This window comes from Thunnus maccoyii, chromosome 1, assembly GCF_910596095.1.
Source record: "Thunnus maccoyii chromosome 1, fThuMac1.1, whole genome shotgun sequence".
Lineage (NCBI taxonomy): Eukaryota > Metazoa > Chordata > Actinopteri > Scombriformes > Scombridae > Thunnus > Thunnus maccoyii.
Genome location: NC_056533.1, coordinates 16,782,042 through 16,807,099, shown reverse-complemented (window position 1 = coordinate 16,807,099; position 25,058 = coordinate 16,782,042). Strand labels below are relative to the sequence as shown.

The following is a 25,058-nucleotide window of genomic DNA, read 5'->3' as shown; positions in this document are numbered from 1 at the left end:
AAGAGGATTTCCTCACTGCAATCATTCCTCCTGTTCATACTGACTATTGCAAGATTCAGATTCAAATGTGCTTTCAATGTAAGTGATGGGGGACAAAAGCCACACAGTCATTTTGGGCAAAAATGCATTTAAAAATTGATCTGAAGCTTCTATTAGGCTTCAGCAGTCTGAGTTAGTCATATCAAGTGGATATCTGCCACATTTACAGTCTTTTTAGTATCAAATTCCCACTTTGTGTTTCCTCTGACAGTGTTTCCCTGTTAAGCTGTGGTGGAAGTATAGTAACAAAAAGAGGGACTTTGGCACTAAAAAGACTGTAAGATTGATTTGATTAATTTGCGCGACTAAAGCCTCATATTAGCTTCGGATAAACTTTTAAATACATTTTTGCACAGAAGGAGGACTGTGGATTTTGTCCTCCATCACTTACATTATAAGTGCATTATGAAGGGATCTCTTAATGGTCAGTATGAACAGGAGGAATGATTATGGCAAGAAAAACATTTCAATGTTAATTTGGGCATCTGACTATTCCTTTAAGACTGATTTAAAAAATAGTGAACCTGTCCTTTAAGAACTTCAAATGCAGGTATAAAATGCCCCGCAGTGACAGCGTAGGGACAGAGGATGGCGTCACTACAGCACAAAGGCCTGATGACAGCGGAGGCTGCGACCCCTGCCTGTGTGATAGTGGCACCTACAGTCGTTACAACAACATCCCCAGCAAGGTGTCTCATGCCCAAGCGTGTACCATTCAGACATCATTTTTCAGTTGTAAGTACCGTTTGAGACCGTCGTGTCGCAGGAGTGGTAAATGTGTAATTATCCGACAGCTAGCGTGGTTATGTAAAGCAAATGAAGGGTTACATTTTAAAGGTGTAGTGGCCAGATGTGTTCACTGTACTCGGCAAGCTAACGTTAGCTAGCAGCAACATACAGTACAGTAACGTTGTAATGTGTTGCCGTGGCGTTAGGTATTGCTATTAAAGCGAGGTTAGTGTAAAGTTGACTGATGTATATAGTTAGTAAGCTAGCTCGACTCGTTTTCGAGTAATTTGATGAAACAAGCCCGTCAAGAGGCATAACGTTAAAACAACTCAGCTTTAACCGTAAGTCTTTGAATAAGTAATGTAAGCCATTTTACCGTTAGCTAACGTTAACGCCAACTTTAATCAAAGATTGGTTTAGTTAACTAGCTGCTAACCTGTTAGCTTCACGTTAACGAGTCTGTCAGTTATTTGGGGGAAATGACCGTCTGTTGTGTGTATTGTGTCACTGCCTGTCACATGAGTGTGTGACAGGTTTAGACCATAAAGATATGTAAACTAGGCTATATACAGTCTGTGGTTTAGATGTAAGGTCAATAACTTGGCTAACTGAATCTAATGTTACTTTGGGTACATGGGACATAATTCGGGTCAAAATGATCCTTTCAAACTGCAAGCAAGCTGCAGGTTTTCTGGCCAAACGTTAAATTGATGACTTGTCAAAAATACAGATGCCCCACCTCTGGCAAGGGTGCAATTACTGCAACTCTTTTACCCCTGCCAACTTACTAGATCTTTAGAGAAAGACTGAGCTAATTTATAAACCTAACCTGACTTATTTCCTTTCTCCTAGTATGTCTGTCTGCATAAGTTTTTTTTTTAGTTATGTTCCTCCCTGTATTTCTGCCGCAGTCTCCATGTCCCCTCACAGGACAGGGTCCTTTTCTTCCACCTTTGTGTCTGTCCTTTTGGCTGAATGTCTTTCATTATTTATGATTCCCCTTGTGGAATAAGGCACAGACCAAAAGAGGAGAGGATGGATGGTTGTATGGACAGATGGGCTCAGTGGGAGAGGGACAGTGAAGGATACTGTTGATTAAAACAGCGTGTACAAAACATAAGAAAGTGGTATAGCAGGTATGATAATAGCTGTGTGTGCAATGTGGAGGTTGTTATTGCATAAGCCTTAATGTCACAGTTGTTTATCATGCTCGGGGACTGTTTTATGTTCCATTGGGACATTCAGACTTGAAGTAATTTGACTCCAAAGCAGTCATATTATTCCATACTGGGTACTGTTTTTTGTTTTTTTTAAATCTTGAAGCAATGTTAACATGTTGGAGAGCACACTTTGTGTCCCTTTTAGACGGAGCACTTAACTAGACAGAGTTGTCTCTTGTTAATATATAGAAAGCTTATGCAACCTAAACGCAAGATGTTTACGTTATCACATCAGCTCTCACCTCCCTTTGGAGAAAGTAGGCCTTAGTGCTTATTGGTTCATGGTGTCGTCTGCCAAAGTATTTCTCTTGGACACTTGTATGTGTTACCATATTTTATGGACAAATATCTGTAAGGGTTTTAATAAGGATATACATGCAGGAAACCAAATCTGGGCCAGAGGTGTTTCCTTTTTAGATACTTGGACTCTCTTAGTCTTACACTGGGTGATACAGGCCTACAGGAGGAACAATTAGCTTTGTGCTGCAGGAAACCAGGACAGCCTTATTCCTCTGAGATAAGCTTTCATTAGCCTGGACGTGTGTGCTTGTGGAGACTTGAGATTTTACCATCCTGTTTTGTATGATTAAAATCTGTTGGCATAGTTTAGGGCTATCCTTATTGCAGCCAGTGATAGGGGTCAAAGTTAGTCCAGTGTTTTAAAAGGAGTCCTATGAGTTCACTTAGGAATGTATTATGTAGGACAAAAAGTTGTATCTGCCATGTTGTGTATGCTGAAAGTGGGTAGTATTTTTGACTGCAGTCTAGAATAATCCAAATGATAATTCCATGGTTAAGTTGTACAGTATCAGTACTTCATAATGGTTCTCTTATAGACATGAATGTAGACTGCTTGGGTTTACATTGGATAGTGAAGGTTAGATTCGTTGCAAGGAGTCTGCAGGTGGTACAAATGTTTGACAGAAAGGTTTGGCAGTCGTCTCATTTGCAGTAAACAATTCCTGCATTAAATTTTACCTTTGTTTAGGTTATACTGTTTGTTTTTTGTTGACAGTGTGGCAGAGAGGTGTTGATTTAACTCTTTGATCATATTTGAGGCCATAGTTTGTAGTGTCGTTGTTTTGGATCGCATTAGATCATGGTTTATGATATTCCCCCTTCATGTGCGTATGTACTGTGTATGGGGAGGACCATATAGGGTTTATTTCAACTCTGTGTATATTAATTTACTGTACCTTTACCCCCTTTACCCCATGTCTCCCATGGGTATTTTATTTTTGCTTTTTGACTCTGGGTTCATATTGAAAATTGTCACTGTTACTGTTCTCATTGTGTCCTAAATCCTTCCTCAATAATTTTTCTCTTTTAATTGAATATACTGTAAACTTTTAATTTGTTCCAAATGTGTCTTAAGTCTCTGTTTTAGTGGCTTTCTTATCTGAATACTTTAACACACAGATATGACTCATAAACTTTTAATTTGTTCCAAATGTGTCTTAAGTCTCTGTTTTAGTGGCTTTCTTATCTGAATACTTTAACACACAGATATGACTCATAAACTTTTAATTTGTTCCAAATATGTCTTAAGTCTCTGTTTTAGTGGCTTTCTTATCTGAATACTTTAACACACAGATATGACTCATATTTCTGTTTACAGATACAGTATGTTGCAGAAGAATATTTTAGGCAGGGCGTGAGCCACATTATGCAGTGGCAGGCTTGTCAGTGGTTTCTTGAAGGTTTTGGACTTGTGAGGGGTTTTCAGTTGTTTTATGTTTTACTGTTTCATTTGTTTGTCAGGTTGGTATTTTAAGAGTTACAAAGTTCGTTCTGCATAATATCCCCATAATGTCTTGTACATCACTACATTTATTTGTTTGTAGCCAAGCGTAGCAGTTCAGTGTAAGGTGCTGGTAGGACGGTTGCACTTCTCTGTAAATCTCTGTAGGCCCTAGGGATTGTTTGGCAACTCTGGAATGATGCTAAACTTGTTTCATGTCTCTCCCTTTCTTACTCTCACTGAAATCTCTGAGCGGAGTCTGACTTTATCAGTGTTTCTCATTCTTTCTGTCTCTCTTATCTGTCTATTCTGCTTCAGGCTTGAAGAACGGCTTGTCTAATAGGCAGCACTGACCTTCAGGCAGAAAGGTCAAGCATTGTGAGGGTGGAGCCCAATGGATCATGATGGTGAGTGTCTAAACTTCATCAAAGAAGAAGACAAAATATAAGTTCTACATAGTTAAGTACAGCAACCTCAAAACCACAACATTGTTGCAGCTGACAGTCTGACCTCTAATTGTGGAGTCAAAGTCAGTTGAATGACATTTATACTGTATAACAACATAGTAACATCAATTGTTTGTTGGTTTTCTTACTGTTCTTTTAACTGATTATTTGATTATTTTTTATGTCCAGGTCAGTTTGAGAGGGAGGGCAGAGTAATGTCACAAGTTCAGGTGGGTGGGGTTGACCTCTGTGATAACCTACCCAGCCCTGAAGCTCTCACTACTGCCCAAACTCGAAACCTCAATGAGACAAACACGCTCACACAGACTCAGAGTCACTCTCCTTCACAAAATGAAGATGGAGGAGGGCTTGGGCTCATCCAAAAAGCGGCTCTCAATGACAATGGGAAGAACGAAGATGGGAAGGAGGGATACAAAGGTACAGATGGAGAGGAGGATGAGGAAGAAGACATTGATGAGGTGATGAAGGAAGAGGAGGATGAATCAGAGGGATCAAGTTGTCTAATTCACTGCCAGTCTCCAGACACTCCCATGACCGATTCCTCCTATTCAGAAACTGGTATGGGACACACACACATCCACACAGGAGAGAAAATCATACTGAGCAATATTACAATTCATTCAGAGTTGTGTTTGTGGCCACCTAACAAATGTAAGTCCAGAATTCACAATTTTTTTTTATCTCTGGTTTGGTCTTCACCAACATCCGTCTCTGTAGCTGTTTTTTGGTTTTTATTTTTACTGGAAATGGAAAATGGTGTTTATGAAACATAAAGAGAAAAGACCCCAAAGAAAAGACCTCAAAAATGAATAGCATAGACTTTTAGTCTACTTTACAGCTTATTCCAAGTTAAAGGTATACTATGAAGGATTTTACTAAAAAACAAAGTATAGTATCATACAAAAGTAATCCCTCTCAATCATCACTTATGACCCGCCAGAAGTGTATGGCAGTGTTTGTATCTGCAGAGACCCTGCCCTCTGCCTGTATTTTCTTATTTTCTTATTATTTTACCGTGTGCGGGACACTTCTGGGCATCAACCTTTGGGCAGTGGGTGTATAGCCCCCAGCACGCAGGTGTGAGGTCGGGACCATAGATATAGAAAGGTAGATATCTCATTGGCTGCTTGGTGCATATCTCAATAGGATTGGATGTGGTCTTCACAAAGATAGAACTCCCTCTCACACACACCCACCCACACACACACACACACACACACTTATCTAAAACTCAAATTGGTCCTCTGTGTATGTGTGTGTGTGTGACAGAGTACACACATACATAAAATTATCCCTATCAATAGGTTCATATGCCTCACACAGGGAGAGAGATAACACAATGGTTGAGCAAAGGCCATTAAAACAGGTATAAAGGCATTGTCAATATCATTTGTAACACAACTACAAAATGACAAGAGTACAAACAGCTAGGAAAATTAGTTTATCAGCTATTCTGTATAGTTGTGGTAATTTAGGAAATAGCTTTTTTTTTCAGAATGAATAAGCAGATATTGAAAGTTTGTATAATAGCTGTTGTTCATCTGAAATCATATTTTTCTCTTTTAAATCATCTTGCAGTGACTTTACAGTTAATGTCTGTCTTCTTTCACACTCCTTGGCATTTCTCAGCTGCCTCTGTAGCTCCTCAACTTTTGCTTGAGCCTCAGCTATCTTATATTTGACTTGATCGATCAGGGTCAAGTGCATAATGATGATCCTATGAAATATAACACTTGTTGGATAAGTGCTATACAGCACAACTCCAAGTATGTTGAAGAAGTGCTGCGCATAAGAAATTGCTTAGTTACACATACTGAGGTTAATGAGTTTAGAAGTTCAGGACATTCAGACACATTTACAGGATCATCACTTGTTTCACCAGCTTGTGTTAATGTCCTAGTTGACCTGGCTTTAATGGGCACCTCCAAATTAAATAAGAAATCAATATTAGAAAAATCTAAATGGGACGTTTACTTTCGATATCAGGTTTAGTGGTAATTCCAGTTATATTAACAGGAGATCATTTGTATGCTCATCATTCCAATCAGTTTCCATTAACACATATTAACACTGTTGACCACAAAGAACACTATAATTATATGACTTAAAACACCTTGGTCAGGAAAGGATGCAAAAACTGAAGGGATCTCTGCCTTGAAATGATAACTACAGGGAACTGCAGTATCATTCGGCTCAATATCCTTCCATCTGACAACTATGGCCCAAGATTTCCTTAGTCCAGGATCTTTGGGGATCCTTTGACAAAAACAAGGCCATCTCAAAATTACTTCTGGCGTGTAGCTGAATTGTGCAACCAGTGCATTAAACTAGCAGCATAAATATGGCTTTCTAGATCTAGCGTGTATAATCTCATGAGCACAAACACATTCCAGCTGATAATTTTCCGTAAAGTAAATTATACAAAGATTGAGGTCATTGTTAAGTAAATATCACGTTTAACCCCTGGTCATGTAGTGCTTCAACAATTATTCTGTAACATCGTGTTTTCGTTAGGTAGCCATCATCATGACAGTGTTAGGTAATTTTCAAGATAGTCTGAAGCGATATTTCACATTCACTAACTCGCATAACAGTACAATACAATAAAATTGACACATACTTGTGAAGTAATCCTGCTATGCCTGTTTTGTATGTTTCGTCTGTTTGTACAGTGAAATGCAGCACATGCCTGCAGCATTTTTCCAAGTGGTCTATTCTCTCTGACTTTTGACTGTTGACCGCCCCGATATGGTGACCATGCAGACACACGTCAAATCGTGAACGCGGTATCTACGTTTCTATATCTATGGTTGGGACTCGTGGCAACCAGGTTACATCGTTGTCTCTGTCTCTCTCCTCTGCTCCGCTCTGCTCTCTGTCTCTGTGTCATGGATGTATAAAGAGCTGCAGGTCTGTGTGTCTGCTTGACCGAGGGTGGGGCTGAGACTCCACAGCAAACAGGATGAAGCTCTGCATTCACACAAAATCTGGCAATGCGGCACCTTCCTGCAGGGTTGTGTGGAGGTGTGGGCGTATTTATTTGTGCTTTAGAGAGTAAACAACGTGAAACAATCAGAAAATAACCTTTAGTTTCTCAGATTCACGGCTTTGTTCTTGCCAGCACCCCTTGCTCTCTTCATTCGCTCTATAGCTCTCTCGACCACCACTGCTCTCTCTCTCTCTTTCTCTCTCTCTGTCTGTCTCTCTCTCTCTCTCTCTCTCTCTCGCTCTGGTGTCGAGCTGGGGAGGAGGGGCCAACTTTGAGTGGTTTGTTTACGAACACCAACCAATAAATCCTACATAGTATACCTTTAAACATCAAATGACAAAATGTGCATGCATGTAATGGTATTATTTTCTGATCTGCCAGCAAATATAGTGTGGAAACACAAGGTCTGGCAGTGCAAGATTAGGTATACACATGCAAACTCTTGTTGATATTTAGTAATGCTACTAAAAACAAAGTCCACAAAGTCAGCTTTAGGTTATACCGTTTTATGGCTTCACATAGTTCTCCTGTTTTTAACAACTGTTCATAAATATCAACAGAACTCACAACTCTGCTGAACTGTGATAGTTTAAGAAATAAGAGTGTAGTGAAGGCCAACTCTCTGGTAAGTGTCTGGCTTACTCATTATTATAAAAGTGTGTTTAAAAAGTGCTCAGCTTGTTGGATTTAGGTCAGGCTGACTGGTGTTGATGATGTCATTCTGATCACATGACTGAAAGAGAATTGAGAGAGTGAAGCAGGACAAATTAGATGGAAGGAAGCAATTTAAGGAGAGAGGGTAGGATGAAAAAAAAAAAACCCATAAGGATCACAAAACAAAAAAATGGAGCACAGAGTAGATCAGTATCCTAAACTAAAGACAAAAAAAACACAAAGTCTTTGTTGCTGGCCAGACATAGTAATCTGTAACACTGTGTCAGTGTTTCTCAAACAAAACCAGCTTATAACTCACAAGTTTACACTTTTACATTTGCACAATTGCACACACACGGACAAGCACACAAAATTAACAGTCAATGTTTTGGTAAACATTCAGCAATTGTCTTTTTGGGCACTCCAATGTTATCACATTTGGAACCAACAGTACATGAGCTATTGTGGAAATGTTAGCTTAGCACCATTGCCATAGTGACAGTATGTGTGTTTAGTGGGTTTGTGCCTAAAAGCCTGATAGAAAACAGTGTTTGTGCGCACACATGCACTGAATCAGGGAGAGATAATATGTATTCATTATAGTTAAATAGATTAACAAATATCAGATTATAAGTGCGTCTCCATCAGTCACTCGTGTGTGTGTGTGTGTGCTTACATGTTTCACTTTTCATGATGTCATACTACTGTCGACCAATTCATTTCTTTTTTTGGGTAATAAAATAAAAAATAGATTTTGATTTGATACTACATTAGCTGTTAACATCTCTAGGCACTTACAAATAGTATAAATACACTTATACAGTGGTTGTTTTAACAGGAAGCAGTTGATTTAAAAGGAATAACTGGTTCTTTTGTTTACACAGTTGTTCTCTGTAGTTTCTGGCTTCATATCCATGAAAAATAATTACACACATATTAGCATGTTGCTATAAAACCCCATTCAAAAATCTTTCTAAATTCCAAAACAATCAATTTTTCTGTGCGGTGGAATGCTAACAATAATAATAACAAGTAATATTACTGATGATAAGCCAAGGTAGTTGATTCTTTTTAACTGTTCAGATTTGAGTCAGTTGGGGTTTGACTTAATCTTCTGTCATTTATACACCTTTATCGTCAGGAATTTTAGGCAGCTCAGTGTGAGCCATCAGGTTTCAGCACTTTTTCTGTACCCTTATCTTTCTCTGTCTTTCTCTTATCTGTTTGCCTGTCTGTTTGATGCTATCTTTTTTTCCCTCTGCAGGCAGTCTGTTGGAGACTCCGTATCCTTTCAGTCCTGTGACTAGTCCAGAGCCTACATCCCCTGTCATTCCAGTGGTCAGTCCAGAAACTGCATATCCCATCAGTCCCGTGGAATTGAGCCAGAGTGATACTGAAGTGGACTTTGATAACTCCAACACTGGATCAGTTGCCTCCACCTCAGGGTCCATTACGTGCACATTAGGACCCACCTTCACCACAGGGCCTATAGATTCTACGACACTAACCATAACCTCAGACACAAGGCCCACCAGCCCAGTTGGGCCTACATGTATCACAGAAGCTACAGCCAGAACAGCAAAAAATATTAACTCCACTACAGAACATCTTACCTCATCTACAGAGACTGTCTTCAACCATGGGCCTGCATGTACCAGAGGACCCGCCGGTTCATATGCAGAACCTATCACCTCAACTGCAGAGACATTTACTGTAACAGCTTGCACCACAAGGCTCAACACATCCATTGCTTCCTCTCCTATGAGTGCAACAACAGGACCCGTTAACTTCACTACAGGGCCTACAACTACCGGTACAGAATCCAGCTCCACCACAACCTCAAATTGGCAACACATTACCTCTACTGCAGTGCCCGCTTGTTTTTCAGTCTCCACCTGCACCGCAGAGCCTATCCCAAGCCCTGCTCTACTGGCTTCTCTGGAGCAGTTGGCACAAAGAGGAGATGACACTCACCTTCCACAGTACCTTCATCAGGTAACCTGTCTGTCTTGTTTCTGGCATCTTTCAATAAATACATGCTGGATATCACCACCAATTCTCTCTCTCACTCAGTTAATAGTCACTCTTGGTTAAGTTTCTTCTTGCCCTCTCTCTGTCATGTCACACTCATAAAACTCTTGCTCTCAAACAAGTTATTAAATTACTGTTATTCACTCAACCTTATAATTAGAGTGGCACTTTGTACCCTAAGGCATGGGTGTCTTCAGTGTCTATCCACTCAAACACCAACACAGACATGCAAGCAACGACGCACATAAGCCACATGTACACTATATAAAAAACATACACTCTCAGTCTTTCCTCTGCTTGTTTTTCTCTCACGCACATACCTGCATGACAGAGCATGTATGTTATGGGGTGTGTTAATATTTCTGTCAGTTTGATTTATAAATAACTCTACAAAGTGCACCTGAACTATTCTTACTTCTAGGCAAACAGGTGTGTGTGTGTGTGTGTGTGAGTATGAGGGGTGATCTGCACCTTTTTTCACAAACAGTTTGGGAAAATGCTGTAGCTAACAATTTCACCAAAAAAAGGTGTGTTGTGGTGACTCAAAAGTCAAAAATAAGATCTCAATTAATGCATTGTGGCCAGTCTTTGTGGAGGAAAGTTTCTACCTTGAATTAAACAACACTAAAACAATGAGGAAAAAAGTAAACATTGCTATATGCAAGAAGAAGCATAATTACTTATTAGTTCAAAGCTTTGTTCCTGTATCATAATGCCACAGTAAAAAATATCTTGCAAAGAAAGTTATTGACAGAAATCAGATGATTCCCATTATTATTACACATGGTTTGAAACGTCTTTTCATGATGCACATATCTTTGCAGAACTGTGCGTCTAATGGCGTACATGTGTAAACACATGCATCTTGATGAGAAAATAGGCATCATTGCACAAATCTCCTTTCATAGAAAGCTCCAGCGATTTGTTCAAACTGAACAAGATTAACGGATGAATGGATCTTTGTTTTCATTTGATGGTTTTGTCAGGATTTATCTGACCGCTGTTACTAAATTAATTATTGGTACAACTGTAGTGACTTGGGAAGATATCAACATCAGAGCCATCAAATTAAAGGAGTGTGTAGGATTTAGGGGGATCTATTGGCAGAAATGGAATACAGTGTTCATAATCATGTTTTAATTCGTGTATAATCACCTGAAACTAAGAATTGTTGTGTTTTCGTTACCTTAGAATGAGCCCTTCATATCTACAAAGGGAGTGGATCCTCTTCCACAGAGCCCGCCATGTTGCACCGCCATGTGTCTACAGTAGCCCAGAACAAACAAACAAACCAAACACTGGCTCTAGAGAGGGCCTTTAGCGTTTTTCGCGAGTTTTGCGGCCACCGTAGGTTCTCCTACACACTTGGAAGGGAAGAGATTTTCAATCTGCAACCTCACCACTAGATGCCACTAAATCCTACACACTGGTCCTTAAAGTCTTTCTACTTTCAGCTTTACAATTGAGTCAAATAATGCCAAACCCTTGAGCAGCTTTTCAAATAGTCTAAACTTAACCTACCAACCAAAACAAGTATTTGGAGGTCAGCCTTGAGGGCTGGTATTCCAATAATCTTTTATCGTCGTCTTTCGCACTTCACATCTACTTCCAGGTTCCATCTACTCAGCAACCCAAATTATGATCGTATTCATGCATGCTGCTGTTGGTCTACCGTCAGACATTACATGACTTTGTTGATTGAAAAGCAATAAAGCATGACAGGTCATGTAGATGGCTGAAATAATGTGCAAGAATGTTTTTGTTGTTGAAAAACAGGTTTGAAGTTTGTATTTGCTCAGCCTTTCGGACTCCCTCTGAAAAGATTCCTGCAGGGCACTCATGTCCAATGGTGACAATGGTGAATATGTTATGCTCACCTAGAGGTCAATATTACAACAATAATACCAGTTTAAAAAATGGGATTGAATGTGAGTTAATAGTTTTAGATTTAGGCCTAAAATTTTCGATGTGCCTAAGATAAATTGAACATGTACAGTAGTTACCGCTACTAAATAAATGTAGATAAAAAAGTAAGATAAGCAAATTCACTCATTAAAATAAAAATGCAAGTGATATGAATGGTATTACAAAAGTAGAGAGCAAGAGGGAATCAGGGGTCGTGCATGACTGGAAGCTTCATTGCCGACACAATTGGCATACATAAATATGAATTGTTGGAGAACCAACAGAGAAAGCCGGCGAGGAGGGCCAAAGAATGAACAAATGGCTCAAAGTCTAGAGAGAGAATTGAGGATTGCACAGGACAGAAAGGGGCGGTACTACACAAACATAATATGCAAATCATTTCCATGTTGGTGTGTTTTCAGGTCCCAAAAAATGATATTTAGGTAACACATTTAGATAAATCTGTCTTATTGATTATATTGAATTTTAATGTATTTGATAGGTCACAACGTTACAAAATGTAAGGGAAAACTACACATTTATTTCACATTTTCACAGCGGTAGTGTTGATATTTTGAGGGTTAAAAAAAACTTTAAATTGGATTGTACTTTTATTAGACGTGTGCCTTATTTGTGGTGCACTTGGTGTCTAAATATAGTCGAAAAACAAATGAAAACACTCCTTTCCAACTCGGCATCCAAGTCATGCCAGTACAGCTACCTATGAGAGGTCATTCATTCGTCACCGCCCCTCACTTCATTAGAAATGCAAGAGCCTTTTGTGCCCTCCTTTCCTCCTCTCTGTCTCTCTTTCTCTCTGTCTCTCTTTCTCGCTCTCTCGCTCTCTCACTCTCTCTGTCTCTCTCACACACACACACACACTCACACACTCACACACACTCTTGTTCTGTGATCAGCTGAGCAGCATGAAAGCGACACTTGCTGAAGAGAGGTAGAGTGTCTACCATGGTATCTCGTTTTTCTGTCTTGGTGTCTGTCTTGCTTCTCACTCTCATTTTCACTCTCTCTTCTAAATGCTGTGAACTGTGTAACTGTTAACCAAGAGACTATGTGTGTTTTTCTGTCCTGGTTAATGATTATAGATAGGTATTGCAGCAGTAGCAATATAATGATTCCGGCTTTGCATAGAGTTGTTTGTCATAGTCCTGTATTGGTGTACTTTTTACCTGTTTTGTTGTACATCCCATCTGTTTCGACTGATCCTGCGTCCTGTATCAGAAGCTCTGTCCATGAGGAATAGTTTCAGTCTGGTTTTAAACCCCTATTGATCAGAGATGATAAAGCATTCTTTTTATTAAATGTTGTAATCTCTCTCTCTGCAGATTGCTGAGGCCTTTGTCCATCATGAAGATTGTATCCTTATCACTGTGTTGGTGTGTGTGTATGTTGGGTGAAAGGTTATGGAGGGGAGCTTTTATTTTAATTTGTGCTATAGGTGTAATGCACTTACCTCCATTTTGCTTACCTTGCTGTTTGCCCACTTGTCCATACTGTACATGTGTTTTTCTTTGGCTGTCTCCTACTAGTCTTTGCTTTTTTATTCAGTGCTATTTCACACACTGCTCAAACCTGCTGATTTAGAATGACTTGTTGCAGAAAAATGAAAATAATTGGTAGTTGCAGCCCTATTTTATCCTGAAATTGAATGATGCTAACCAGCTGAACATTTTAGCTTTTGGTAAATCAAAAGGTTCTTTATGTTTTTATGAGTACTTGTGGTTCATTATGTGTCCCCTAACCTTAACCAAACCCTTTGTTTTCAAATAGAAATGTTGATTGTCACAGTACAGTCCATCAACACCCAAATACATTGCAGACGCACTCACAGAGTGGAGAGTGAGCATCTGAAAGAATTGGAAATTTTGACAGAGGTTTAATCAGGAAAGAGACACAATGGGCGGGAAAAATGAGAGAGTCAAAGAGAGATGGGAAAGCTAGCTTAGCTATGTCATGCATGTATAGAAGGTTAGTTAGAGAGAGAGAGAGAGAGAGAAAGCATCGAGCCATGTCAAAGAAGGATTGTGTTTTAGCTGCTCATATCCATAAACATGAGAGACTGCATCCTGGAGCGCTTTCTCCCTCTATCTCTCCATGTCTCTCTCTATTTCCTCTTCTCCTCTTCACTCTGTCTCCCTTTGTCCTCACTTTTTTTTCAGTCTTGTTTTTTTTTCCTCCATTTATCTCTGTTAGCTAAAGCAGTGTGTGACCAGAAAATCAAGAGATTGATTTAGAGTTGATACAGTTTTTAATCCTCTAAAGCAAACCATCCTCTGTTGGGCCATTTATGTATTTATGTGTTGCATTTGTGTATGTACATGTTTCTTAACCTGTGATGTTCAGACCAGCGAGCATTATGGTGCATCCAACTAGAGAGACTCTATCACCAGAGAGTATTAGACAACCTGAATGCACTACAGAGACAGTGGGGTAACAAGCACACACAGCACACATGCATCAGATGCAAACATTTCTCTTAACCAGCAGGGTTTTAACTCTGACTTGGATTTTGGGCTTCATGTGAGTCCGTCTCACATAGACCTTCCTGCTGCAGTAAATACTCACTGACACACCAAATGACTGATGCGTTGTTTGCTTCACTCTTTAATAGGATTTGTTGACAGTAAGAAAAATGACATTGTTTAATTATTCTTTAATGTAAACTATACACTTGTAAAACAAACCGGTCTCATACTATGGAACTTATATATATTAACTTATATAACGATATTTCTTAATTGAGGCTTGGGGGTTGCTTTACATATTACTTAATGTTCTCCTTGTCATTGTATGTGCCCACACTCACACACTGGCACACATACACATACACACACAGAGTACATGTTTGACTTAAAAGTTGAATCATTGTTAAGCTATGCAACAGTTTGACTTCAGCCTCTGTAGCCGGACCTTGACATCTTACTTGCTGTAGTTTCAGTGATCGTGTTAACATGTAGGATTCGGGACTTGGAGTGCATTTATATTTGTTTTGCTTACAGGGCAGCTCAGCTCTTAGAGGCTTCCTCACAGTTTTAACCATGCTTTTAATTATATATATCTCTGTCTGTCTCTCTGCCTCTGTTAGAGAGTCAGTCTGCAAGGACCTCCTCTGACCTGGCAACCCAACATCTGGACACTCTAAGATACATCTGCCAGACACACAGTCGGTCAGTCTGCATCTGTGTGTGTCTGTGTACTCTTTGCAAGCACATGTTCTCTTCATGACCTAATCCCTAGAATTTCTGAAAAGTGTAAGAGTAAAAAGCATAATTTTTATAGTCACAAGAGTTCTCTGAAAGCCACAAGAAGAAGGCTTGCTGCATTTTTAATATGTACTTGAATTGAAATGCACATAGATGGGTGTCCCATTTTCAAACAAACCTTCCTCCTATGATTTTGGACATTTTCTGCCTATCACTTTTGTGATTGTGCAGTTTATCATATAATTTTCTGTTATATTGTTCTGAACTCTGTTATTAACACCTGTCTGTATTTGCATTTCAAAATATTGTTACTGTGAATCTGCCTGTTGTGGTCAAGCTGACTTTAAAATGTGTGTGGTATTTATAAAGCAGCGGTCAAACATTTGTGAAGTATGCTTGTTTTGCCCTCTAAGTCAGATGAGAAGATTGACCTAAAGTTCATTGCAAAGATAGATCTGAGATGTGTTGGTCTGGAAAAAGTGGGAGTCAGTTAACCTCGTCTACAAAGATACCTTCCATCAACTATAGCTAACACAATTTTTATTTAAATATTGTCTTGTTAATTCGGAAAAAAAGACACCAATACATGAAAGAGAACAGGGGTTTTATTCTGAGTTATTATAGTATACAAATTTGGCAATTTTACTATGAGATGCTATACACAGTCACTCCACTGAGCGACTTGTGGTCAAGAAAGTGTAATGTAAAGTATAAAGAGGACAGTGTTGGATTAGTAGGATGATATATATTTAACTTAAAATGAGATATATTTAAATTAAAACTGATCCAGATTGTTTCCCCAAAGTTCTGTCTTTCTCCTCTTCCCTGCACTATCTCTGTAAGAGTGTTGTTCAGTAATGCACAGACTTCAAATTGATATTGACGGTAGATTAGGTTGCATACAAGCATATGTACGCAAATATAAATACACAGTATTGGTAAAGTGACGTACAGTATGTTTGGTGAGAAATTTGCAAGTTGTTGAATTATTCCAGTAAATGATGATTTAACAACACAAAACTCAAGTTAATACAAATTTATATATTATTATGTTCTGTTTTATTTAGAAAGCATGAGTGTGTCTGTGTGTATGTTGGTGTATGTGTGTTGTATGAGGAGGTGTGTGTGTCTGCTGTGGGGTGTGCTCATGCAAATGTAACAAATTAGTCAAGAGAAGACCACCTCGGCATTTTTCAATATTTAATAGGAAGTCCTTATTGTACCTGCCAGACACACACCCTATGTGATCATACACACCTGCACATACTGTATGCTATAAGTGTGTGTGTGTGTGTATCTGTCTGTCTGTCTGTTTGTATGACTGTGAGCATGTATGTCTTTGTGTGTGGTGAGTACTGCAGTGATGGTTTAAACATATGTCACTTTGCTGCTGCTGTTGCACTTTCAGACATTTGAGCCATTGCACTGCTAAGGTTTCACTTTGCTAAACTCACACACACACACACTCACACAGTCTCACTCACACACAGGTTGTAATAGCCAGGGAAATGTGTTCAGGCTAATATTAGATTGGGAGAGTAGAGAAGGGTCACCCATCTTTCGCGTCTTCATTTACTAAAACCACGGACAGACTTCAATACTCACCATCTCACTTTGTCTCTCTTCTCTCTTCTGTTCATAGGCCGAGGGCAAGAGATGCTGTGGTAAGACATTCACCATCATTTGTGTGTGTGTGTGTGTGTATGAGAGAAAGAGTACGTATAGATATACATGTATAAAAAATGTGTGACTTTGTAGTTTGCTTTTCAAGTGATTCACTGATGTCATGTTAACACGTTTTGTAAAATATCTATTAATTATTCATGCTGTACACCTCCATTAAGCTCATTGTGCATGTAACCTTGGATTCAATTTTACTAATGTAACTTCCACATTACTTAAGTTGATAGTGTGTATAAATGCATATTATGTGTGTGTGTGTGTGTGTTTTACAGTGTGCATCTCTGAACATGTTGAGGCCTACATTTGAAGAAGGTGTTACACTGCCTTCATGCACCTCAGGTGAGTAAGTGAAGAACAGAGTGGTATTTGTGTGAGTTTGTGGCACTGCTGCTGCTGCTGGTTTTGTACATTTAGACCATTAACTACAAACCACTTTACTTAAGATAACAGCCATCCAAGTTGGATGTTTTTATATCTTAAAACGGCATGTACACAATGGGTTCCAGGAAGGTAGAAAATCAGTCTTTAATGCTTTGGAAAGTGTTTGGTAGTAATGCAACTAAAATGTGCTAAAACTGCTAGTATGATGCTAAAAGCTCTGATTTAAGTAATGTGAATTTTAATCAGTGGACAGTTTTGTAATTTCTTGTAATGCTACCCTTTAATGAACTATAGAACTAGAGGTATAAGGTGTGAATTACACACATAAACATATGCACTCAGTAGCTTTGGTGTATCTTACTGAGACAGGACATTATGTTGATTAGTTTTATTTTCACACCTGTGGCCACTCTAGTGTCTCTAGTATACACTCAAGGGCGATGCAATCAACAGTCTCACTAAACGACAGAGGGAGCTGCACAAAGTCTCACCCGTCAGCTGAAGCCCACTCCTACTCTCTGCTTGAGGCCAGTAGCTCGAGCCCACATAAACAGCTACTTGCATAACACACCCAAATCTTTGAGGGAACTGTGGGTAGTTGAGTTGCATTGTGGGTAATGTAGGCGCCACACATTGACAAGTTAGAAGAATGCATGGAATTAAAAAAAGACAATATCTCTGGTTCTGCTGAATCAGTTTTGATAGTTTTTTAAACAAAAAACTGTCCATCGTTAGTCAGACGATGTTATAGAAGTGCAATGCTAAATTAGTGTCATACTCTTTTAAGGTTTTAATAATTTGTGTTGCTAGACTCATCTCTTGTTTATTTTGCTGCTGGCAAGCTTCTGCTATATTCCAAATGCAGTCATTTTGGACATTAGATCCTTGTCACTTTGCTAAAGATTTCATACACTGGTAGGCTAATTGGTAGGTCATCTAATACCTGTACATATGCACAAATTACATGCAAGTTTCAGACAGTGGATGCAAGCAGGTCCCATTGCATTGCACACTGAGTGTAACTGTGTTGAAAAGAGTTTTTAGGTCTGTCTGTTAAAGATTGTGTTGGCTTTTGAGTGTGTGTTTTGTGAGCAGTAGTCCCAGCTTATAGCAAGGATCTCACTGTCACTGTGGAACATTTACTATGATTCTAATGAAAATGAAAATAAGGATACAGAAAAGAGGGTTTTTGGTCGTCTTACAGACAGGCTTTCTTATCCAGCTCTCATTATTTTCAGTGTCAAACTGTCTTTTTACCATACTTGATTTATTCATTTATTTATACCCTTGCCTTTTTCATCCAGCCCATCAGATTGAAAGAGGGATGGAGCAGAGAGCTGAAGACTCCTCCCATTCTCAGAGCAGCCATCCAGTCACACCCACCATTAATTTGGCAGATAGACTCAATTATCCTGAGAAGTCTGAAAAGGACAGGGAAGACCCAGACAGCAAATTAGAGGGGAGGGCTGGTTTCCATGGAAGTCCACTGACTGACAGGGAGGGAGGAGGAGTGCCGGGATACACCATTTCAGTCCGAGGAAATGGATTACACCCCTCTACAGCTGGAGAAATGGATCAGTCCAAGCCCGCAGAGCAGCAGGGAGGAGATTTAGGTCCAGTACAGGAAAAGGAGGCAAAAAAGGAAGAAGAGGAGAGGGACGTGGAAGAGGCAGAAGAGGCTCTGGAGATGGAGGATGAGGCCGAAGAAGAGGAGGAGGAGAAACAGAAGGAGAGAGAGACTCCTTTCTATCAGAAAGGACTTACAGTGGAGACTCTGGTCAGTGGGGCAGAGGTGGAGGTACAACAGCTGCACCAGGGAGCCCTAACTGAGGAGACGCAACATGAGGAGACCCAGGTACAGATCAGACTTTGTTGTCTACTTAAGAGGTTCTGTGTTTAGCTTTGAAGATTTTCTTTACCAAACTTAATCCTAAAAGTCATCATCTGTGAGTTGTAGTTGGTTTGTTTTTTTTCTCTATCATAATCTTCCTCTGTTGATGATGTTTTAGGTGCGTTTTGTCTTTATTTCTTCTGTGGGGGTTGTTATTGCAGCTCATGCTAGCTACCTACTTCCTCTATTTATTCTCAATAAATCATTGTTACTGGAAATATGAAATGTATCACTTCCTCTAAGCCAGATGATTATGTTCCTTGGAACAAATAACCACTGGTTGTTTTGAACATCAGTGTAAAAGCTCTCACTAACTTGTACAAACATTTAGCTCTCATGGTTTGAGTCACCATTGTGTAGGAGCGTTCAGAGAGAAGACAGAGTGAAGCATCAAGATGGATTGCTGTTTCCATTGACTGTGTATTGATCTGTATGTAATCACTGCAGGAGAGCAATAAAACCTGTCTGCACCAGGAGGCCCACCTTCCACAAGAGGCTCATATGAAACAGCAGGAGCAGGCAGAGGAGGGAGAGGAGGGGGAGGAGGAGGAAGAAGAGGAGGAGGAATACGAAGTAGAGCAAGTTGACATCATCAGACAAGCTGCCTCACTGGATGACATGGCTAAACTCATCACTGTAGAGGAGGTTTGTACATAATCATGCTTTTGTGTGGGTCACTTAGGTACGCATATAGCCTGTATGATTTGCTATTTATTTGTCTTCTTATAGTCTAACGTAATAACCCTTGTCTCTTTTAATCATCCTTTGTTTTCCGCTTTTCAAAAACACACAGGTAGGACCAAAAACACATTGTAATAGTTCTGATTGGCGATTTTGGTGACCCAGTGACCTGTCTGTTTTCATATCTGTCTGCATCTACCCATCTAGGCCCTTTATAATGGACAGCACTGTGCCCTGTTAGAGCAGCATAATGGGATTACCTAGCCATTACTGTGATACCCAGACCATGGATTAGCTTGGCAGATTTGGAAGCCAGTTTAACATTAAACTCTTTTATTCTGAGAGAATTAGACTTTGTGAGAAAAGTAGCATAACATAAAATATCATGCAGTGCGTTGGGATGTCAGAATGTAACAGGGTTACTGATAAATTATTTTTAATTAACTGAGTAATTACTTCAGTATTGGTTGAGACTTGAATTTGGTTTCTATGTCTGGTATGTTGAGAAACAATCTTCTATTTTCAATTTATTCGACCATTTGTGGTGTCATTACTTGGCTTTAAGTTCAAGTGCTGGTTACTGACTTTTTTTCATAGTTAAATCTCTGTTAAAGAGAAGAACAGAAAGACAGACATAAATGAAAGTGTCTGCTTTTGTCAAATATAGGATGTAGAGCAGCCAGGATGATTTTGTTTTAGCACTGGTAGCGGTAGTATTTGGAGTTAGTAGGTAATTTTGGTTCCCTGATATGGATCTCTGTGATGGCTCGAAGTGCAGAACTGAAAGGAAGATGGAAGATTGGAAGATGCACTTTTTTAACATAAAGGCATCACACCTGAATACACACTCTTGTTGGTTCAATTACATTTTTCTAAGAAACTAGCTATAAATGAGTGAATGCTGTGTCTGTATGTAGTGTTTTTTCCATCACAGACATAATAAGTGCTTTTATAAATATTAATACTAACTTCTTATCCACACAGCAGATGGATGACTATGTTATTACTACATGATAAATATATACTAAATACAGTGTGCAAAGTACTCTGCTTGGCCCTGATAGTCTGACACCACTTGGCCAAAGTTCATCTGCAACTTGTCATTTAAACTTTAAACTATTGCGTTGAGCCTCTGATGATCGTTCAGCTTGTGCAATGTGCAGAACATTAATTTGGGAAGCAGTGCCTGGTACAGTTGGATAGTAAAAATGTTGGAGGGAGCATTGACAGTGTGGTTCACAGTTCAATACTGCTGATTGTGAGATGTACTGACACCTGGTGGACCTGGCTGGTGGGGCCCCAAGTCCTTCCTCACACACAGTGTTGCAGCTCAGTGTACGAAGATGAGCATATGAAACTGGACTTGGTGTAAATAGAAATTATGTTCATGTTAATGTATGCGTCTCTTTGCTTCTTAACATTTTTTGTTTGTTTGTTTAACTTCTCATCTCAGGTATCTCCTGCCTCTGGCCTCGTCTCCATACTGAAGAAGCGCAGTGTGCATGTCGACAACATAAGTGCATCTGCAAGTTCAGAGCCCCGACCTGACAAACCCCCCGCCAAGAGACGCGTCCGCTTCAAAGTTCCTGATGACGGCTATGACCAGGGTATGTTTGTGGGTTTATTACGTACAGTTCAAAGAGAGATATCTCTCCATATACAATACGTGGAACTAGTTACATTATAAGTGGTCTAATTTATACAATTTCTAGGGTCAAGTTTATGGTTAGCTAACCTTACAAACAAATTTTACAGATCTGTTGTGACAGCATTGCCAGAATAGTTTTATAGTTACTTGTTACTGTTCTATAATTTTCCTTCCAACTCCTTATATCTCTTCCTCTGTCTCTCTTTCTCCGTAGATGTTGGCGGTGGGGACTCCTGCCTGCTTCTCTTCCTGCTTTGTCTGGTTACTGTAGTGATCAGCATGGGTGGCACCGCCCTTTACTGTGCTCTGGGTGATGCCCACTCCTCTGTCTGTCAGGACTTCTCCAGAAATGCAGACTTCTATATCACCCAGATTCAGCGCGGGATAGCTCAGATCCAACACTGGTTTACCCCGGGGTCGTAGTAGCAAAGCATTTTGTCAACATTGGGGAGCCACTGGCTTTTCTGTTCATCAAGTAGCATTTCCTGCTACTTTCTGGGTTTTTTTTAGGAAAATGGTGCTCGGCAGCTGCTACGGTCCCGGTTTCTATTTGGGGCAAGTGGCTCATATGCTGCTGAATTGGCTAAATAATTATATCAGATACAGTTGGCATTTGTAAGCCTGCTCCACTGCATTTTAGCACTCTTTGAATACTATCCCGGAATCCATTGAGACTAAAAGTCATGGGTCAGATCACGTGTCATTCCCTTTAAAACACTAGTTTAAGAAGGGAACACAGAAGTGAGAGAAAGATGACAACTGGGGAATGCATAAGAAAAGAGGAAGAACTGACCCACGGCCCTCGCAACCCTGTCAAGAATGAAAAGGACACACATCCTCAAGCTAGGTTTAGAAATTCTTACTGTGATTCAAGTGTTCTAATGAACTAGCTGAGAGCCGTCTCCGCACAGACGTTCACTGTCAGCCAGTGATACTTCAGTCTCAGTTGATACATCAGCCATGACTGGATACAAACTTTCACTGACTCACACTGGACTCCGAGTCTCGACTCCCTCACTTAAGAATAAGAACAAAGTGAGCTGAAACCTGTGTAGTTGTAAAAAAAATGACATAAAATGTATAGTTTGTTAACTGGGGGGCAGAGAGAAGCTCTGCTCACACATACTGCACAAACCGGGAAGTGTCCCAATGGGCATTTTACAAAATGTTGCAACTACTGGTGTTGCTTTTATTGTTGACTTTTTTTTAAATCACATGAAATTTTAAAATGAACAAACCATTCTGTGGTCTACTACTTGGAATGAAATCATTATGTCTTAATCACATCTTAAACCTTTGAATGAATGTCTGCGGAGTTAAATGTTAAACTTTGTGTCATCTGTGGGACATTTATATATTGTCAGAAATATATGGAAAAGGTTATTTTGTTATCTATCAAAACTGAGCTGCTACTGGACAATTGGCACATCAAATATAAGTCAAGGGGGAAAATTACACAATTCAATGCAAATAACTGAGATCTTAAGTCACGCATTGCTTTTGCAACGAGCAGTCGCTGAAGAACTCTATATCAGCTCTGCTCTATTTGAGCTGTACTTTTCCCCCCTGCACACATTTGACACAAGTGTCCTGACGCTGCCCTTTTCTGTAAAACTACCAACAATGGATCTGCAATGAGCTGACATGGCTGCCACTGGGGACTAAGAGTCTGATATGTCTGTTTATGTGTTTCAGTGAGCTAGATTAAGCACTGCTTTGTGTAGCATATGCAACATGTACAGGAACACAGTGCACCTCTGTATATATTCTCTCAAGAATGTTTAACATGTTGCACATAAGAGTGGTACGATCGGTTTTTTTTTGTTTGTTTTTTTAAAGATATTGCAATATTTCTTCAGGCATTTTTCTGTTGGCACTAGACTGAACGCAGTCTTTACATGATTTCATCCAAAACAAAATATATATTCATATCTACAAACAGCTTTCAGGTTCAGTGTGAAAAATATCTACCAGATCAGACACCTGAATAGAAGGAGATACTCATTTCTTAAAGGGGTCTGGCTGAGTGTGGAATATGTCAGTAAAAAACTGGTGAATGAAAATTGTGTAACTAATAATAATTCAGTCTGATTTATCAGTACGAGCCTCGTTGATGGGATCATTTGAAGCACGGTGTCAGTCCAGCTGCCCGCTGTTCTTAGGGATCTGAACATCATCAGTATTTTGCATTTGTTTCTCTTTTGTTTGTCAAGTTTTTGCAACTCAAAAGGATTTATTTTTTTTGCCACAGCTTACTCTTCATCAGTAGTCATCAAAGTAACATTTGCCAGTTTTGTTAAACTTGTATCTTTGAGTGGAGAACTGATTTCCTTTATGAAATGTGTTTTCTTCTGGGGCCTAATCTTTGTCCATGAAACCAACCCTTTACTGTCACACCAGTGCATTAACTTTTGTTTCAGTTTAAAGCAAATTTTGCTCTTATTGGGGTCATTTTTACTCCGTGAGATCACTCTTTGCCTTGTCAGGCATCCGTACATGTTATGAGTTATTGTGGATGTCAGTGAGGATGCCATAACAAGTGCCCTAGAAAAACACATATCTCACAAAGGTCTTAACTGTCAGAAACAAACAGTACAGATCTCTCATCAGAGAGGAGAGATGCCAGTGTCTTACCTATGCATTTTTAGCAGTTTAAGATAAACAGTATTATTTATCACTCACAAAAATTAGAAAATTAATTTGAGGTATGAGGTTCTCCCAGGATGTAAGGAATAGTAGATTTATTCTTGTTTTTATTTGCACATGTCCTCTGGCTGGTTCAGATGACTATTACTCAGAAAACCTCTTATTTAATCTTGTAGGTGGTTTTAATTATTTATGATACAAAGGATGCAAAGTGTAAGAGGAGATGAAAAATATGAGATGCATCTTTGTTTTGTTTTTTTTGTTAAGCATCTTCACTTGATTGTCATCATTCTGTACATTAAATAGCTTTTCATCTCTTATATTGTCTTAAGGAGGCTTTGACAGAACTTATTTTATAACTGAACTCTTATTAACATCATCATCTAGGTCATAATTGTTGTTTGTTTTCATCCATTTTCAATTACTAGCTCCTGAAAATTATTTTAAATTGGCAGGTTTGTCGTGTTTCTCTCGATGTCACACATGTTAAGTTTCAGGTTTCTTCAATCTATAAACAGGATTTGTTTCATTTGTTTTACACAATTGGTTTCTAACATGACACTAGAAATTAACGAATGAAAAGTCATATTTTTTGTGTATGAATCAGTACTGTGTGGCACCATTATCAACATGTGGGAAGGTGTTTTATGCATTGATGAGTCAGTTCACATTGTTCTTACAGATTGTTATAAAGAGGTGAGGGTTTAATTTTTTTTTGTTGTTGTTGCTGAAAATCACCTCTGCCCTGTTATGTCTCCTGTTAAAGCCATTAGAAAAAAAAAAACTGTGAGCTTGTGTTTTGTCTCTTCTATCACAATACTGACCTGTGTTCTTGTTCATACAGTAGGAAGGTAATGGATCATAGCTGATATTTAGAAATGTTAAAGTTGATGTAAGATGACGAAGCAAGACGAGTTGGAGACGAGACGGCTGTCTTTTAAGTCACACTGTGGTTGTGATTGTCTCAGTTATGTAGCAATACATTTATGGGTGTTGGGGTGACAATTTAGCAGTTAAGACTCATTTCTTTCAAACAGTAACCCAGTTTTGGGGTTCTCAGGCATGACGTCACCATCATGTTGAGGAAATACTGAATAGACAAAATCATGCAAGGGCTTTGAAGTGAAATGGT

General features: G+C 39.3%; 1 protein-coding gene across 3 annotated transcripts; it reads left to right on the top strand.

The window, feature by feature from the left end:
• The first annotated feature begins 603 nt into the window (after positions 1 to 603).
• On the top strand, positions 604 to 24,716 carry cnsta (consortin, connexin sorting protein a). Of its 3 annotated transcripts, XM_042410713.1 has the most exons (14): positions 604 to 774; positions 4,048 to 4,136; positions 4,365 to 4,754; positions 9,104 to 9,652; positions 9,728 to 9,834; positions 13,119 to 13,149; positions 14,137 to 14,223; positions 14,879 to 14,960; positions 16,639 to 16,660; positions 16,952 to 17,018; positions 18,365 to 18,915; positions 19,399 to 19,596; positions 21,086 to 21,239; positions 21,495 to 24,716. In XM_042410713.1, the coding sequence occupies exons 2-14, from the start codon at positions 4,124 to 4,126 to the stop codon at positions 21,701 to 21,703; spliced, it is 2,460 nt and encodes an 819-aa protein (XP_042266647.1). In that variant the 5' UTR covers positions 604 to 774; positions 4,048 to 4,123; the 3' UTR covers positions 21,704 to 24,716. The 3 variants fall into 3 exon arrangements, with proteins under 3 accessions (XP_042266647.1, XP_042266632.1, XP_042266638.1); XM_042410698.1 differs by having other exon boundaries at positions 9,104 to 9,834; XM_042410704.1 differs by lacking the exon at positions 604 to 774 and adding an exon at positions 791 to 1,109 and having other exon boundaries at positions 9,104 to 9,834.
• Positions 24,717 to 25,058: the final 342 nt, after the last annotated feature.

Bases quoted from the DNA above. Each gene is read 5' to 3' on its own strand.
- cnsta (XM_042410698.1), top strand. The intron at 9,835-13,118 runs GTAACCTGTCTG...CTCTCTCTGCAG, and splicing joins TTCCACAGTACCTTCATCAG to ATTGCTGAGGCCTTTGTCCA. The intron at 13,150-14,136 runs GTATCCTTATCA...TGTGATGTTCAG, and splicing joins CTTTGTCCATCATGAAGATT to ACCAGCGAGCATTATGGTGC.